We start from the raw sequence: 18142 nt of genomic DNA, 5'->3' as shown, positions 1-18142 counted from the left end.
CGCGCACGATGCTGTCCAGACACTAGATTCACGGCAGGAGCTCTACCTTCAAGGAGCCCACAGCCTTCTGGATAAACAGACCTCAGTCAAGTACAAGAATGAGCCCGACTACTGCTGCCCGCCCCTCACAGGGCACGGGTTGTGCTATGAGAAGGAAAGGGTAGACTGTCAAAGCATCAGGCTCCCAGGGAGGATGGGTTTATGTCCTAACCACACATTTGCTCTGTTGTCCAACTCTTCTTCCGTCCTAACAGTCTTCCCACCCTCTTGGTCTGTACTGCACTGCCCCAGTGCCAGGGCCTCTTATTTTTTTCTTCTTTAAATGAATTTCCTTCCCCATATGAGCATCCTCTTTCCCAAGAAATGTGAGTAACATATCTTACCATTTTTATTTAATGTTCATAGTATTTATGAAATGGCTATACTATCATCCCCATTTTACAGACTGGGGAATAGATCCAGACACAACATCAGCTAGTTCTTGGCAGAAGTGGGACCTCAAACCCAGGCCTCGGCTCTTAGTCCAGTGTTTTCCCAGCCTCCTGGGCTGAGCCGGGCCTTTTGCAGAGCCCCGAGAATCTAAAGTTGGCTGCCTCCTGCTGGCAGGGAATTCCTTCCCGGCTTCTGGTGCTACAGAACAGAGAGTTCCAGAAGCCAGGAGGGTGGATGGTACACAGAGGCAGTATACTCTTCTTTTTCCCTCCCTCATCATGGAAGGAGAGAATGTCTTACACATTTGGAGGGGGAGGGAGGATTATGAAAACCAATAATTCATGACAGTTGATAAGTGTCAAAAAAGTATTTACTCACATTCATTCCCTGAAAGTCACATTCTCCATGTGTTCTTATTTGCCTTTCAACGATGGCATTAGTCGGGTGGACTCAGCAAGATATATCAAGGTTTCAGCCAAATGCTGCAGAGGGAGAGAGTTTCGTTTAACTTCATTTTTCCAGCCAGGGCTGGCTCCAAAGCTGGTTTTTCTGACTAGGTTGTTTGCCACATGAAAAGCAAATTCCCAGAGGTTTCTGAGATTACCGAGACCCCATGCAAGCTGACTGCTGCCACCCACCCGCCCACCCACCCACTAATAAGACATAATGCCATCCTATTTTTGGTAACAATTAAAGGGCCTCCCGGTGCAAGCAGAAAGCTGTTTATTTGCTGTTACATCACTTCACTTTGCCTTCGAAGGCTGGTCTGTATTCGGTGTTTTCGTGGTGATGCAAGTCGGCTCTCTCCTCCAGCAGTTGGATCCCTCCCATCTCACAGCACCTCACAGGTCTCTTCCCCGAGCAGTGCATTGCTGGAGAGAGGAGCAGCTCACGAATCAGCTGCAGGTCCCTGTTTTGAAAAGCAGAGATACAGAGGCAAAGGAAAAGGGTGGACTCCTATGTGACCTGGTCTCAGAGCAAGACAATCACCAGCTGAATTCCAGAAGCCCTGTTCATGTTTGGGGAGATTTTGTCGACTGCATGGAATCAGAGAGAAGCCAAAGGATGGGAAATGCCTGCATCCCTCTGAAAAGAATTGCTTATTTCCTATGTCTCTTATCTGCGCTTTTGCTGACTGAGGGGAAGAAGCCAGCGAAGCCAAAATGCCCTGCCGTGTGTACTTGTACCAAAGATAATGCTTTATGTGAGAATGCCAGATCCATTCCACGCACCGTTCCTCCTGATGTTATCTCATTGTAAGGCCCGTAAGCATTTTGCTATCTAATTTACGATTTTAAAATTCCAGCCAGTGTATTTGGGGCTTTGCATGTATTGGGAGAAGGGCATAGAGAGAGAGATTGATTCCTCTTGCACGCTTGGCCATTTGACAGTGCTAACATTTTGCTGCATTTAGAAATTTTGATTTTGATTAGCTGTTATGGAACATGCTTAGATCCCCCCCACCCCTGAACATTATTATGAGAAACCTGTGGCAGATTCATTTTTCCTACTCCATCTGGGAAGAAACAGTATCGTACTTTATAAAATTGTGTCAAAATAGTGACTGTTTTGCTAAACTGGATTAACATAAGGTTTGTTCTGTGTGTGTGTATGTGTGTCTTTTTGTGTGTGTCTATTTGTTGGTTTTGTTTTGTTTGTTTTCTTTCAGATCCTTTGTGAGATCTGGTTTTACTGAAATCTCAGAAGGGAGTTTTTTATTCACACCATCGCTGCAGCTCTTGTGAGAAATATTTATATCATGACTATTTTTAATATAGCATATATTTGGATAAGCCCTCTAGTAAAACGATCTCAATATTCATTTTGTCAAATGTGATTCTATTTCTTGAAAGAAAAAGAATATCAGTCAAGTGAGAGGTAGATGGGTTTGTTTGCAACTTGACACCAACAATGCAGGTTGATTCTTGCCGATGGTAAATTTGCTAACCTGTAATGCTGTCTACTTTCATGGCTATTTATGAAGTTGTTGGAATATTACAACAATGATCCCAAGTCCATTCCACTATTTTACTTTCATTTTTGACTTGGGAACTTTGGTTATTTGGCCCTGGAGTTGTTGAATTAGTCAGTACAGAACCCAGCATAACATATGCGCTCAAGATGTTGTCCCCTGGGAAAGCCAGGGCAGGCTGCTACTCTGTATGATTTACTGTGGGGGGGGGGGGCGGAATCTGGGTTCTTTCTAGGTAATTCCTTAAAAGATTAATTCTGGAGAGACTGTTTGCTAATCTCATCTAATTTATAACTAGTCCCTTTACAAGGAGGGAAAGAAAATATTAATATAGGATAGGGCAAAGGATTAGTCTTGGTTGTGTGTTTTGAGTTAGCCATGAGGGAACCACATACTCATTCTATGTCTCAAAATAGTCCAAAAAATAATATTTGACTCAGATCTCTCCACAGGCATAATGTCACATATACAATTTTTTCTGATGTGAAATGTGAGGCTATTGGAGCGCTAGTTCTCAGAGCAAGACCCCATGCGTGTGTGGTGGGGGGGGCGGGGTCAAGAGGTCCCCTGGTGCTCAGGTATCAGGCAACAGACCAGGTTGTAGTTATACGTTTCCAGAAGGGGATTAGCCAATTGTCAATCAACTGTGTTTTAGTTATCCGAACTGCAGGTTTCTGGACCCAAGTTTTGGAATTCTTTTTGATTGTTTTTGTTTTCTTGCCTTAACTGACCATTTGGCTGTTTGAAGTTAGATATACAGAAGCAAACAGCATAGATTTGAAATTGCATAGACCTGTGTATAAATCTCACCCCACCACTCACTAGAAACTAGACTTGTAATCTTGTGCAAATGGCTAAATCTCTCTGAGCCTCAGTCTCCTCATCTGTAAAATGGAGGTGATAACACATTGAAGGGTTGTTAGCAGAGATAAATAAGATTTCAGTAGATAAAATGCCTGGCATAAGGTCAAATGGTTACACATTTTATAAATGGTAGGCTTTAAAATTTTTACATAAAGCTAAAAAGCTTTAAAAAAAAGTCACTTAATTTGTTGTTTTGTTTATGTGAAATCCCAAAACGGGTTTGACTATTTCATTCATTCACAAACCTGATCAGGTGTTTTGACATTATATAACAGTGTTAGCTGAGGTCCTTCTACTAGCTACTGTCTTTGAGTGATTAACAATTGAGTAGAATATTCCTAAGGCATTTATGTGTTTGATTGAAGGCTAACAGTGTAATTAGGGGAAGTGTTAGCACATCAAACAAATCCAACAAAGACAGTCTTTAGCACATAAAGGGTCAAAGTCTTTAATGCTGGGATAAGAATTGGTTGTATCTCAGAAAGTGATAAATCATGCTTATGTTGTTCGTTTGTTAAATAAATGAGTGGCTCACTTAAAAAGCATCTTTTTGATGAGCTAAGGCATCTCTCTCCCCCCAGGATAAAGTTCAGGAAGTGTCAGTTGACACTCTACTCATATTTCAACACTAGGTGGACTTGAGCAGTGACACAGAAAGCATGGATTGATTCACCTAATCAGTTAGCACATCTCCACTTTGTTTTTGCTGAGTGGACCCAGCCTCGGCAAGCACAGATGCTGGACAATGTTATAGAAATAGTTCCCGACTGCTGCACAGTAATGTGATTACACGTATTTAGAATCACAGAGGGAAGCCAAGGAACTGGTTTTTAAATAGCCCACACCAAGTATGTGCCATGCCCCTGTGTCCCATGCTCCAAGTTCCTATGGAACATTCCAGCCCTTATTTCTAAAAGCAGTTCGGGTTTCAGAAATAACAAAAGGGAGAGTAATTCTTGCCCTGTATGTCCCAGCTTAACTCACATTGGCTAACCTCCACATGGCAGATTTGTGCCAGAGCATATCCTATGCAAAATCACCAAGAGTCAAAGTTTGTCTCTAATCTTCAGAACCCTGTTTCCTAAAGATTTTGCTCCCCAGTCTTCCTGCCCAATGTTCTCTGCTTCCTCCCACCCTCAGGAAAGGGTCTAATAAGCTCATTTTCACTGAGGAAATAAAAGCTAAGGCTCCAAGTATGAACTGTACCGTAATCATAACAGTGGTGGGAATGGATGGTTCACCAACAAAAAGAGTTCTTTTGTGGGACAGGGCCATCCAGTGCTCTAAAAACTGCATGGGGGCTGCCACCCCCCCCCACCCCCTCCCCATTGAAATATGATAAGTAAGGCGCCTAAATTTGCCTTTGCAGGACTTTTGCCTGCAGATCAGGCATTGATCACACCAGCCTGAGGGGTTTGCTTGGGGTGTGCAATGAATTCTAATGGCATTTGTGACCACAGATTACCAAACTGACCTGTCATATTCTGCCTGAATCAATTCTGCTTGATTAATATACAAAGGTAGTTGGTTTCTTGCCTGTTGTTAAAAAGGGCGAAGAAATGCCCCCTTCCCATCATCCATCCTAACAATTTGGTGATTTCATTATGGCCCTAAATGCTTTTTCAGACCTTCTGTAGAGACATGATGAGAAGGACTTTTTGAAATGTCAGCCTGAGGTACTGAGGGAAGCAGACATGGTTCCTCCCTAAGTACACACAGTGTTTGGGGAGAAGATGCGGGTGGGCCATCGCTGGCAGTGTGTATTAGAGACCAAGAAAACAAAAGCCCACGCTCCATATAAAGAAAAAAAATTATCCAGTTAAAAAATCATCAGATTAGTTGTACAAAAGATATATTTAAAAAAATATATTTCACTTATGGTTTTAAATAATGACAACAAAAGCTTTCTCAAAAAAAAAATGCCATTGCACTGATGTTTTTCATAGGGCCAGTTGTGAAACATAACCAATGAATATGATTATTCATTCTAGTTTGCATATCGTGAGAGGAAGTGATGTTTGTAATGAATGTAATTTACAGAAATGAGTTTTCACATGTTACAGCACTTCTCATCTACAGACTGAAATCCCCAATGATATAGGTTCATTACAGAAGTAAAATTCAAATTTAAAAGTATAAAATGAGGCCACGCTGCCAATCGTTTACAACATTTTTAATAAACTAAATGTCTGCAACTCTTCAGAGACTTCTAGTTGCAGGAAGTAAATTACAGTGTTGGTCTATGTATCATGCTCAAAAAAAAAATCTCTATATAATAATTCAGTGTGATAAGAAAAAAAATTCCATTTATTCCAGTGAGATTTTATCTTCTTTGAAGCAATAGAACTGATCTCTCTGGGGGGGGGGGGAATTATTATTTCTTTTATTAATCAACACAGAAGTGCATAGTCCATAAAAAATCAAAAAACCTGAAAAATGGAAAAGCTAATAGCAGGAACAAGATAAATAAGCCTAGCCTTACTACAGTTTTATCGTTTAGTCGCTCAAAATGTTATTAGTCCAGGGTAAAATATTCATGGCCTATCTCACCTTTACAGTGTTCCGCCTCTTTTTCTGTTCTTCCTTATCTCACAAATATAAGAGAAAATGAGCACTCTTCAATGACTACTCAGGCCCGAACTATCAGCTACGAAGGCTTATAGTGGAATTATTAGCTGGTTTTAGATGAGCATGTTTTGGTTTTTGCCCAACTAATGCCCCACAATGGACCAAGAAGTAACAATTGCAGCCATCGAGGCTGTTTTGTCTACAATTCACCCAATGACCCATGGCTCTGATTTTTAACTTTTTAATTAATTAAAATTTGTTGCAACTGTGTAAATAACTCGGTGCAAAACAACACGTTTTCCCTGAAAGTGTATTTCCTCCTCTCAATTATTCAGGCAAAAAACTTAGGAGTTCCCTGTCCCTGTCCCTCACTGTCGCTTCCAACTGGACGAGTCCCCTCTTAAACAGCAGGAGAATCTGCTGCCTCTTCTCTACCCAGGGCCATGGCCCTGGCTGCATTTGCTGTTTTGGAGCTTCTGCTCTGGCCCCCCCTGCTTCCAGTTCCCATTCAACCCACGTCCCTGAGTGTTACCTTCCGGAAACACAGCTCTCGTCATGTCACCCTCGTGCTTGGAAGCCTTTAATGGTTCCCTAGAAACAGAGAAAGTCCCAACACATGAGTTGGTATTAACAGAATTTGGCTATTTGTCCAGGATCATCTCTCACCATATTGACACCACATGCATACACACACTCACACACACACCCCAAGCTCCAAATAGACTGAAGTCCCCGACTCTGTTTTCTCAAACTCTAGGGATTTTCCTGATGTCTCTAGTACTTCCTGTCATTTATTAGAGCTGTCTGTGCTGCATCTGCCCGTGTCTCTCATGAAGGATTATCAGTAGCAAAAGTCTTAGAGAAGAGCCTCGATGTTGTAAGCCTCGACCTTGCTTACTATATATTTGTTGAATTCGATCCATATTTTGATAGATTTTATACTAAGATCTCCTGCTTTCCTATCAGTAGATAGTCTTGGTCATGGTCACACTTATGTTGGGTTTTCCCAATTGTATTTCACAGGAACTAATAATGTGGAGGTCTGAAAAGTGAGCTGAACCAAAATAATATGAAGAGATCATTTGCTCATGACATTATGATGTCAAACTTCTTCACCAGAGATTTCCAGGGTGCCAGAACTTAAAAGGCCAAGTATCCAAAGCCTTTCCTTAGACCCACTGCTTGAATCTCGTTTGTCCCACTCTGACTTCCTCTAGGCCTTCGACATGTGAAAAATCTTATTTAGGCTCCTAGGTTCTTCACTTGACTACAGAGGCTGACTAATCTCTCTCCTGTGAAGGATAGAATCCCCGCTTTCTCTGTTCTCCAGTCTGACAGGACATCCAAAGGGAAATGTTGGTTAAGCATTGTTAAGATGAGAAAAAATTCATTAATACAAAGATGATTTCCTTTTTGAGTTTTATATTTGCTTAGCTAAAACGACTATTTATTTAATGTATAGCTACAAGCAATAGCAAAATGAAACAAAAAACCTCCCATTTCAGCAAACACATTTTGGGGTTTTACTGTGCTGCAGGCACAGCACTGGCCTTTGTGAGGGACACAAAGATAAGTGACATCTCTCTCTTCCCACCTTGATATGACAGGCCCAAGCTGACGGTGATTCCTAAAAAAGGTAAATTATATTTTGCCTGTATTTGAAAATATTGTAAGGTAGTCTTGATAAGCTTTCTCATTTTGTTCAGAATGGTATTCAATTGAGTGTTAATGATGGTGAGGCTTGCCAGTCGTTGATCCTCTGGCTGATGATGTTGGCTACAAAATGACTGCAGGGGCTTTGCTATGACAGCTGTGATATCAAAATGGCTAACCCTAGTGAGCCAGCAACGTGGCAGGTAGCAAAGAACACAGCTTTTGTGGTCAGCTAAACATGGGTTCAAATCCCCACTCTGCTGCTTACTAGTTCTGTGAGTTTGGGCAAGCTTCATCAAGCCTCATTATGTGTATCCACAACATAGGGAATAACCATAGTACCTATCGCATAGGATTACAGTAAGGATTAAAGGAAACAATGCGCTTGGAACAGTTCCTGTAACTCAATAAACATTAGCTTTTATTATAGTATCTGAAAATCACTTTAATTTGAACAACCATAACATCAGAAGAGCATCTGATTGAAGAGGCTGGGTCTGCCTACAATCCCAGTTTTAAAATTTTGTTGATCTGCACATGTGTCTCCATCAGAACCTGCTAAGAAATCTCTCCTTCACATATGTCTCACAGGAAACACGAACGATATACCTTTCTGGGGAAAGGGAGGAAGAGAGGAAGCAGAACTCTCTCACTTCTTCTTCATGAAAAAACAACTGGCACCATATTTTGCAAAAAAAATATCAGATTATGTTTAAAATAATTAACACTGACCAGTTTTCAGATGAGTAATTCTGCAGTAGGCTGGTGAAAACCCTGAACTAGAAGTCAGGAGACATGGGTGTGAAATCCAGTTCAGCCACTACTGGGCTGTGTGATCTTGGGTTGGTAACAAAATATCCCTGGGCCTCACATGTTATATGTGTAAAATACCAGAGATAGATTAAATTATGGTTCTCAAACTCAAATGCCAATGAGAGTGGGGGTGGTAAAGTAAATGAAAGAAACAATTGGATATACGACAATAGGTAGTGGTAGAGACTAGGGTAAACCAGAGAAGACACGTCTTACCTAAAGAAGACAGCCTCAGATCCAACATATTATTGCTGACGAGAATATGGCACATGAACATGGGGCCGTAATTTCCCAATTTTCAGGGGAAAGCAGACACCTGGAAGCAGACTTTGAAACAGGGTAAAGACCAAACAAAAGATAAGTTGGCGTTTGTGAGCTTCACATTCAATTAATTAAGGTCTCTTCCTAGCTTAAAATCCTATTGTATTTGATTCTATCTTACAGAGTTACTCTAATATAATATAGAAAATGGTCTTGTTAAGGAAATGGACAAAATTTATTACATCAATTGTAACAAACCAGTAAATTAGATTGTGAAGTGAAAAAGCCTCATAATATGAAATTGGTTATTATGAAGTTATTATTAAAAATAATTACCCACTTCCCAAGCAGGTCCATTGAGACTTTACCAGGACTTCCCCATGATGGCTGATGATAAAACCATGTTTCAGTATCCCTCTCATGGGGCAAGGATTGGAAAGGAATTTTTGGGCCTGTTTACATGGCAAGATGGCAGGTCCTTTGCCTGTGTAAAATGTGATTTTTACACATTAAAAAAAAAATAAACAGACTAGAAAAAAATAAACAGACTAGAATTTATATGTACAAAGAACTCTCGACTTGCAGAGAACTTCTTGTGGTAGGTCATAGATTCTTCCCAGCTGTGCTCCTATGGCTAACCACGTCTAGATACTTTTCAGAATTGTCTTCACTGCCAATTTACAAGCCACGCAATAAAACCGGTTTTGTTAGGGGGCATTTGCCATTTCTATACTGCCTGATGCTAAGCACTTTATATATCTCATTTCTTATTTCATCATCACAATAACCCTGTAAGGGGATATGATTTTCTCTATTCTGCAGATGAAGCACTGAGTCCTAGAGGAGTTAGGTAACCTCTTCAATGTCACACCCCTAATAAGAGGCAGAGCAGGGCTTTCAATCCACATCCTCACTTTTAACCACTCTGCCTACTTCCTCTTGAACATGAGTCATTGGGCTTGAATTGACTTTACATAGTTTTGTTCCCCAAATCAAATTTCTTCTCAAAAGATCAGCCTTTGCCATTAACGAGTGTATTCAGGGGACTGTGTCCTGATTCCTGGAGACAATTACTGAGAAGGAGTTTCCAAAGCCCTTTGAAAGAGTGGCAGCGTTGTTGGCAAGAACATCTAGTTTCCCTAGGATTCAACTTTCATTTGTATGTGTAAGCGAGAGAGAGAGAGAGAGAGAGAGAGAGAGAGAGAGAGAGAGAGAGAGAGAGAGAGAGAGAGAGAGAGAGATTGAAGGAAAAAACAGCAAAAGACAAAGGACTTCTTTAAAGTTACACCTTAGGCCAATGTTTTCTAAATTTCTGTCCTGTGAAACGGTTGTCCTGCGAAAAAAGGGTTCTGTGCTCACATAAATTTGGGAAACTGCACATTCTATCCCTGCTTGGCTATTCACAGTGCCCCTTGGCATGGAAAAGCCTCTGGACTTATTTTGTTTCACTTTTTTTAGCGTCCTATAGAATATTGAGTCTATGGACCAAACTTACGGAACCTACGCCTTTGGTATTCATTTTATTTATTAGCTTCATTATCTATGCCTCACCTGTTCTAGAAAGGCTTGCTAGCAGAGTTAGGTAGGTAGAAAGAAATCCATCTTCAAGAACACCTTAGATCTTCTATCTCCATATGAGGAGTAACTCAGACAATTCTGTTAGTGTGGGTTCATTGAGTATGATATCTGGGACTCACGCCTTATCAGCAGGCTATGCACCTGGTCAAACAGATTGGCACACACTACTTCGTTGGGGACCTCCCAGGGGATGCTTTATCTTTCAGAGGAAGTAGATTATCACTGGCAGCCCATTCAAGAGGAAAAAGGCCCCTGAGTTTAAATTTACAATCTCACTGTTTTTGTTTGGAGCCAGTTCCTTCACAGTTATTCAACCAGTTATTAAACCAGCATTTACCTGGGTATGATCCATAGAATATTCATTTTGTGTAAAGCTCAATGATAAAAGAGTCCTGTTATCAATACCATTGGGAAACTGCATATTTAATTCCCTTTTGAAAAGTCTCAATTTACTTAAAGATAGAAAGATTCGTGTAATTAAGAACACTGATGAACTTCACATACCCGCTTTTCCCCAACATATTTATTTATTTTTGTTCATGTCAAACCTCTCGACCCATGAAGTCCTTGCATTTCAGGGCATACACTCTAGGGCCACTGGGCAAAGCTGTTCTACATTTGCAGCAGATAATGGGGATCTGATGGGACTAAAAAGAAGAAGCACAGACTTGCCCATATCCCGTTACCAGTCCCAGTGAGAAGAGCCTGAGCACGGAATCCCAGCTCTGCCAGTCATAAGCTTCTAATCCCTTTATCTCTCTCACCTCAGTGTTCTTTATATTTTTAAGTGGAGACATTTGAGGATTGAAATGAGTTAATAGATGGCAAGATGCTAAAGATGAAGTTTGGCAAGAATAGGCTTTAGAAAAAATTTAAGTCCCTTCTTAGTGTTTCAGGACCAGGGAGCTACAGACTGAATTTGTAAACAATACTGGGAGATGGGAGGTGGGCTATGCCACTCCTAGAAAGGAAGACTTTGACTATCCTGGCATGAAAGGTGATAAAACTATAAAACCAAAGGGGTAAGTCCACGCTCAGGTCTGCTGGTGTGCATGCCAAGAATATTCCAAGGGAAACTTTGCAAATCTAACGCCCACATTCTCCTTCATCCTGGCCCTGCTGCTGACAAAAGATGTGACATGGGGTAAGTCACTTACCTTCTGTAGGTCTCACTTTCTTCACCTGTGAAAAGAGGAATTGAACTACATATCTCTCTGGGGTGCTCCCCCACTCAGACTTATGTGGAGCAAAAGTAAGGTTATTCTGCAGGTTGAAGAAGTGGTGGTCTACATAAGAATCATCTGAATTACACTGAAAATGTTTTTCAAGGATTAGAATCAAAAAAAGTGTGAAATAATGTACTCATGTGTGATGCTTCCCATTTTAATGCTTTCCTATCTTGAAAGCATATTTTAAAATAGTCAAATGTAAATTATTCAAATTACTCCAATGACACATGCACTTAGAATGTGTGCGATTCACTAAAGTGAGTCATCAGCCTATCATTAATTATCATTCAACCGGCCCTATTCTTTTGGAAAAAAGGAGAATATTGGTAACAACCAGAGTCTGAATCATTTAAGCAATGGCAGCTATAAAGAAGTTGGTGAGCTCTCCAGCTGTACCCCCAAATCTTCCAACAGCTATAAGCTGTGCATCTTGCTCTCTTGTCAGTGAGTACATATATGTGCGTATATAAACATACAGACTCACAGATGTACCTGGAAGTGTGCACACTCTTGTTTACACACACTGCCACGGCTGCCTAATTCCCTGTGTGATACCTACAGGGAATTGCAGTTCTCTTGGGCAGGTGAGAGTCTCATTCAACCTGTTTCCCTAGCAGTAAAACTAATGCCCTTCACTAGCTCTAGGGGCTCTTCCAGCCCTGACATCTTATGTCTATGATCTTTGCTTAGATATTCTTCAGCAGAAGCACTGGAGACATGCTCGTATATACATTATCTCGTGTAATTCTTAGACTTTTCCAGGAAGTTTTTTGTTATTATAATTCTTTTTTTTTTGACAGATAATTAAATAGATTCACGTACTTAATGCATCATGGGCACAATAAGTGGCAGCTGCAAGCTTAGAAACCAGATTCTCTATTCAATATCTAATCAGTGCAGTCTCCAAGTGACAACTGGGTGTTTGCTGCTCATTCTTCATCCAGAATACTTATTGTAGGGGAGAGCCCCCTAAATCATCTCCCATCCATAGCCAGAAGAATCTTTTCTGGACTGGAAGACAGGATGCAGGCCATCCATTGGCCAATGACAATTCTGATGGCAGGCAAGATGTCACAGGTGACTAGAGACGTAGGTGTTGTTAGAGCCACGGGGCCCTGGCATGATCAGATGAGCCATCTGGTTTGAGACAAGGAGAGGTTTTCTCAGCCGGATCCTCCTCCCATTCAGCCATCAGCAGGCCTGCCTCCCCATGCGGAGCCCATGCCTACTCTCCCATGAATGATACCCACAGTGCTCCAAGCATAGACTCATACAGCTTTCAAGCTAGAAGTGACCAGGAAAGTGATCTAGTCTAGACCTCTGATTTGACAATATAGAGAGGAGAAATGACGTGCTCAAGGCCACACAGAGGATTTATGGCCACGTGGAAATTAAGAGCCAGACTTCCTGATTTCCTCTTCAGAATGCTCTTTCCTGGTCCCTAGAAGAGGTGAGAAGCAGGACAGGAAACCACTTCAGCGGCCCAGCAACCTTTGCATCGATACACGTGCTTGCCCAGTCCTTTTGCTCTTGTGGACCGCCTTCCAGCTGGATGTTGGGCAGCCTTAGCCCTGACCTCCTTCTAATGCAGCTAGATCCTCACTTGCTGATCTTCTGCTCCTTCCTTTACTTCTCTGTTGCCCACCGCAGGCTCCTTCAGAACTCTTGAGCTCTACACTAACCCTTTGCTTACTTTTCTGCTACTTTTCAATTAAATGTTTCTGGTCCTAGTTCTTTAGTTCAGCCAGCAACCCCCTAACAACCTTATGGCCTTGTTAATTTTTGCTTATGAAGAAGTGTGATCTGTCCCAATGCAATATCAATAATAAAATGATGAAAGCTTTTATTAAAAAAACCCTATCATCAATAGGGGATTTTAAGAATATTATTTTAAATACTTGTTGAAATCAAATATGCAATTGTGAAAAATTATTACCTACCCAAACTTACAGGATGTTTTACACAGTGGTAAAGTCTTATTTCTAAATAGTTACATTTTAAATCAGAAAGAATAAAAATATATGAATTGGCACAAAACTCAATAAATATCCTAAGGAAATCAAAAGAAAATAAATAATAAACCGATAAAAAAATAAATTCGGACGCAGTGGGAGTAATAAATAAATCCAAGATTTGAGTCTTGGAGAAAAGTGATTAAAATAGCAAACATTTAAAGGAAGCAATACTCACAAATGGGGAAGGCATTAATTGTTCAAAAAAAGGCTTTGGGTAAATTTGAGTAAATATTTAAGAAAGAATCAAGGCAGTGTCTCACCTCACATCATACATAAAAATAAGTCCCAAATGGATTAAACAGTCAAATGTAAAAAAAAAAAGGAAATTAAAAAGGGGGAGGTGTAGGTTATTTTTCATTGATCTCTAGGTATAAGAGAATATTTTAACAATAAATGGAAAGAAAAAATACACAATGGAAGTTGACATATTTTGTTTAAAATGTAAAACTTCTTGTGTAGACAGTTAATTATTAACTATTATGCTGGATATTATGATTTTTGTGGTATTTGACATCCTTTCAATACTTATAATGTTTTGGTTTCCTTTTCCATTCTAAATAAAAATTCATGTTCATATTTTTTTAATGTAAAACTTCTATGTGTTAAAAATCATGAATGAAAAGACAATCATAAATAGTAGGGAAAGGTCTTAGCATCAAATAATATAGGAAAAGAATAGATAATATTCTTAATAAATAAAAAGTGCTTAGAAAGCAACAACAATGGTCAAAGGACATAATTCCATAGAAAAAGAAACAAAAATGATAATACTAGATATTGGTGAGGATATGCTAAAATAGGCATTTCTACACTCAGAGTTGAACATGTAATTTGGTACAAGTTAGCAATAAAGAACTGGACTTTAAAAACCATCAATAATCCAATAACGTTACTTTTAGAAATCTATCCCCAGTCTATCCTAAAGAAATAATTAGGAATATGGAAAAATATTTGTATGAGAGGATGGTTATCGTACTGTTCATAATAACAAAAGATGGAATCAACAATGAAAAGGTTAAATCATGATATAATAATGCAAAATTCATGTTAAAATTATACTATTGAAAATTTATTGTCATTGGTTGTCCTTGATGCAATGAGCACATGAAAAGGAGGACACAGAACAATATAAAAATTATTATCCCAATTTTATTAAAATGCATGTATTATGTATATGCAGATCAATATCTTTGGGTAGTATGATTATGGTGATGTTTATTTTCTTCTTTTCATTGTTTTCCAGAATTTCTACAATGAACATATAGTTTACCTAAGCAGAATGCACCAAACCGCACTCAAATTTTTTAAATTCTTTACTTGAAAAAATATACAGGTTGACACGATCTTAATGTGACTTGAGACAACTTGTATTGATTAATTAATTCCTAAAAAAGGGATTGTTATTTCACTGGATTTCTTAAGTCCTTGTAAGTTGGGCAGCATTATTATGGTTGTCTGCCAGAATGTGGTGTTACGTCACTATGCGACCCAGGTCCCAAACTGAGCGGCCACCCAGTGTGTGAAAAGGGCAGTAGACCAGGAGTCTCGGGCTTCATCACCTTGAGTAAAGCTTTTAACAGCCCTCTGGGCCTCAGTTTCCTCCTGTCAAACCGATACTAACACCTGCTCTACCACTCACAGAGTTGTTCCAAAAACCGAATCAGATAATCCAGCAGGAGTCTATGAAATGTAGGCTATAATGAAGACAATAGTCATCATTTAAAGAATGAGCTGTTGCCTGATTGGAACTGATAGTTGATATATACAGTCTTCCTGAATCCCCTTCTTGGTAAGAAAACAGTCTCTTGGTTGCAAAGGGAAAAAATTCTCCCCACTTCTTCTGTAGTCCCTTTTCTTCCTGAATTCATGAGTCTGACGGCTAAGAGACATAAGTGCAAAGCCCTTGCAGGTAGGGTACCAATAGCTCAGGCCACCTCTACCAAAATTCTAGGGGAAAATGCTTGGCTTTTTCCTTTCATAAGAATAGAGGAAGTGGAAGAGACCTCAAATGTTCCCATAGGACCAGGGTCAGAGGGTAAATTCTACACCATCTCTGCACAAACCCACGGGATGGTTGCTTGGGAGGTCTGTGGAGTCCAGATCTTTGATTTGTGGCTCAGGGTAACAAGTTCATTCAGAAGGTACACTGATCCTCACCAACTCCTCTATGATGCTACCATTGTGAGGAGAGTTGTCAAATCCTAGTCCTACTACCGCAAACTCTTGTTACATGTACGTAGCTATGGGGACAGGGCAATCCATAGCGCCTCCACGTACCACAGCAATTGCTCCAGCCAGACTTGCTGCAAGGAGCAGAGAATACATCAGTCACCACATGTGAAGGGGGGCTTTTGTAACTGACTGGGAAGCTTACCATATGCAGCCCTGGTTACATATAAAAGCCACCTGGGGAACTTTCAAATATCCCTATGCCCAGGCCACACACCAGGTATAGAATGTAACCAGAATCCTTGAAGGTGAGAACTGGATATCAGTATTTTTAAAGCTCCCCAGGTCATCTCAAGTGTGATCAAGATTGAGAAGCACTGGCTTAGGATCTAACACAGATCTAGAAAGCCTTTGCATACACTTCCCTTTTGCACACATGTCTCCTCCACTTTCTGCTGTTTCCTAAGTGTGTCTTTCATATACTTTTTTGCCTGCCATTGATCTAATTCAACCCTAAGTTATCCTTTATCCTTCAGTTCCTCTGCCCACTGGCTCCATCTCTGTTTGTTGATTCCAAATCCTTAAGAAGTGACTTATCTTTAGCCCAACTCACTTTTTTGAACCAGGCTACTTGGGCCATGCCATGCTGACGGACCTCAAAATTAGCTGCTCTGGGTGAGTAGCTGAGTCCTTCCTGCCCCAGATTATTATCTGAGGAAAGGGACAAAGGTTGTATGGTATAAAACATGGTCATCAGGGTGTGACCCAAGTCTGCTGTATGTGAAGATGGGGTGGCAACAGAGTGGTGCATTTGTTACAACTGATGAACTTACATCGTCACCCAGAGTCCATAGTTTATATTGGGGTGCACGCTTGGTGGTGTACATGCTATGGGTTTGGACAAATGTATAATGACATATATCCATCGTTATGGTATCAGGCAGAGTAGTTTCACTGCACTAAAAATCCTCTGTGCTCTGCCTGTTGACCCAACCACGATTTTTTTCTAAAGTGAACATCCTTATAACCAGCACCCAGAAACTAAGCATTGTCATTACTGTGACGACTCCCCTTGTGCCTCCTTCCAGTTACACAGATCAGTGTTGCTGGGTTTTGTTCCTTATATGAGTATACTCATATAGGATGTACTTGACTGTGTTCTGGCTTCTTTCTCTTAACTTAAATTTGTGAGATTCATCCATATTTTTGCTTGCAGTTGTTGTTTTAACCAGAGGTTTTCATCTTTGAAATCTAGTTCAACAAATATTATTCAGCCAGAAACTTTGCTCAGGGCTAGGGACACAAAAGCAAATAAGGATAAGTCCCTGCTCTAAGGAACATTCAATCTAGTAATGTAGTAACGACCAGAATTTAATGTAAAGTGAATTCCTCTTTGATTAACAAATATTTATTCAGTGTCCACTATGGGACAGGCACTATTACAGGTGCTAGGAGTAAGCAATGAACAAGCCAACAAGCATTCTACTCAAAAGCCTGTCTTTTATTTCCCTGACATGTGTGGGCAAGTTCTGTTCACTAATGTTGATTTTCCACTCTGTTTTGCATCTTATTCAACATAAAGGGAACTAGTGAGAGAAGCTATTTCTTCTGGTGACTTGAAGTGCCTGATAATGAAGTTGTTGGTTCAACCATGGGACGGTTTGCAAACCAGTGAACATGGAAGTATTTCTCTGTATCTATTTCTGCCTTATTCCTTTCCCTCCATCTCTGATGCTGTGTATACAGAATGAAACAAAAATCTGGAACCTTAAGAAATCTTTGGATGTTAGCTTAGCTTGGAGTAAGGCTGAGCAATTTTCTTGTTTTCTAGAACTGTGAAGTAAGAAGAAGCAATTGCCAAAGTTGTGATTAAAATCATAAGCCTTTGAATTTGTTTTAATAACTATGGGCATTTAATATGCATGACTATTCATTAGTGTTGACTTTTCAGAGCCCAGTAAATTAGTTGAGTATAAAGCTACGACACTGGAGGGAGAATGGATAGAAGAGAATACAACATCACCCCAGAACTGATAGCTTAGGAAGAAATGCAAGAGATCATTTAGTTTTGTTTGGTTGGGTTGTGTTTCCCCCCATTTTTATGGAAAATTGCAAGCATGTAAAAAAAGTTGAGATAGTAACGAAATTCACTCCCATGTACCCATCATTCAGCTTCAAAAATTATCACCTCATCTTGTCACCTTAATTCATCTCTAACCCATTGCTGTCTCCTCCCTTGATTATTTTGAAGCAATCCTAACTATCAAATAAGTTATTCATAAGTGTTCAGAAAATGAGATCTCCTAGTTTTAACCTTAGTTAACAGGCTCAGAGAGATAAAGCCACTAACCTTCTGGCAGTTATTTTTAATTCCTAGACTATAAAAGTAAAAGTCAAAAAGGTTATAACAGAGAATATTAGACTTTTCATAGTGCAATTAAACAGTACATATGAGATGTGAATTGTCAAATTATGTCAAGCATCTGGTTTGGTCCATGACCATGATTATATTTTGGACAATGGTTACAGGCGGAATCTGAGCTTCCCCTACACAAGACCCTTAAAATGTAGACTGAATGTCATTTGAA

General features: G+C 40.0%; 1 protein-coding gene across 2 annotated transcripts in view; it reads left to right on the top strand.

The window, feature by feature from the left end:
• The first annotated feature begins 1184 nt into the window (after positions 1-1184).
• LGI1 (leucine rich glioma inactivated 1) overlaps positions 1185-18142 on the top strand; it is a 35287-nt gene continuing 18329 nt past the window's right edge. Inside the window, exons 1-2 of one of the 2 annotated variants that reach the window (XM_081074291.1) lie at positions 1185-1688; positions 2102-2173. In XM_081074291.1, coding sequence (XP_080930417.1) covers positions 1222-1688; positions 2102-2173 — 539 coding nt within the window. In that variant the 5' untranslated portion in view covers positions 1185-1221. The remainder of the gene's footprint in view (positions 1689-2101; positions 2174-18142) is intronic. The other variant, XM_081074290.1, reaches the window with a different exon arrangement.

Source organism: Rhinolophus hipposideros (genome assembly GCF_964194185.1).
Source record: "Rhinolophus hipposideros genome assembly, chromosome: 15".
Lineage (NCBI taxonomy): Eukaryota > Metazoa > Chordata > Mammalia > Chiroptera > Rhinolophidae > Rhinolophus > Rhinolophus hipposideros.
The sequence above is the reverse complement of the archived record's forward strand: the minus strand, read 5'-3'. Positions and strand labels throughout refer to the sequence as shown.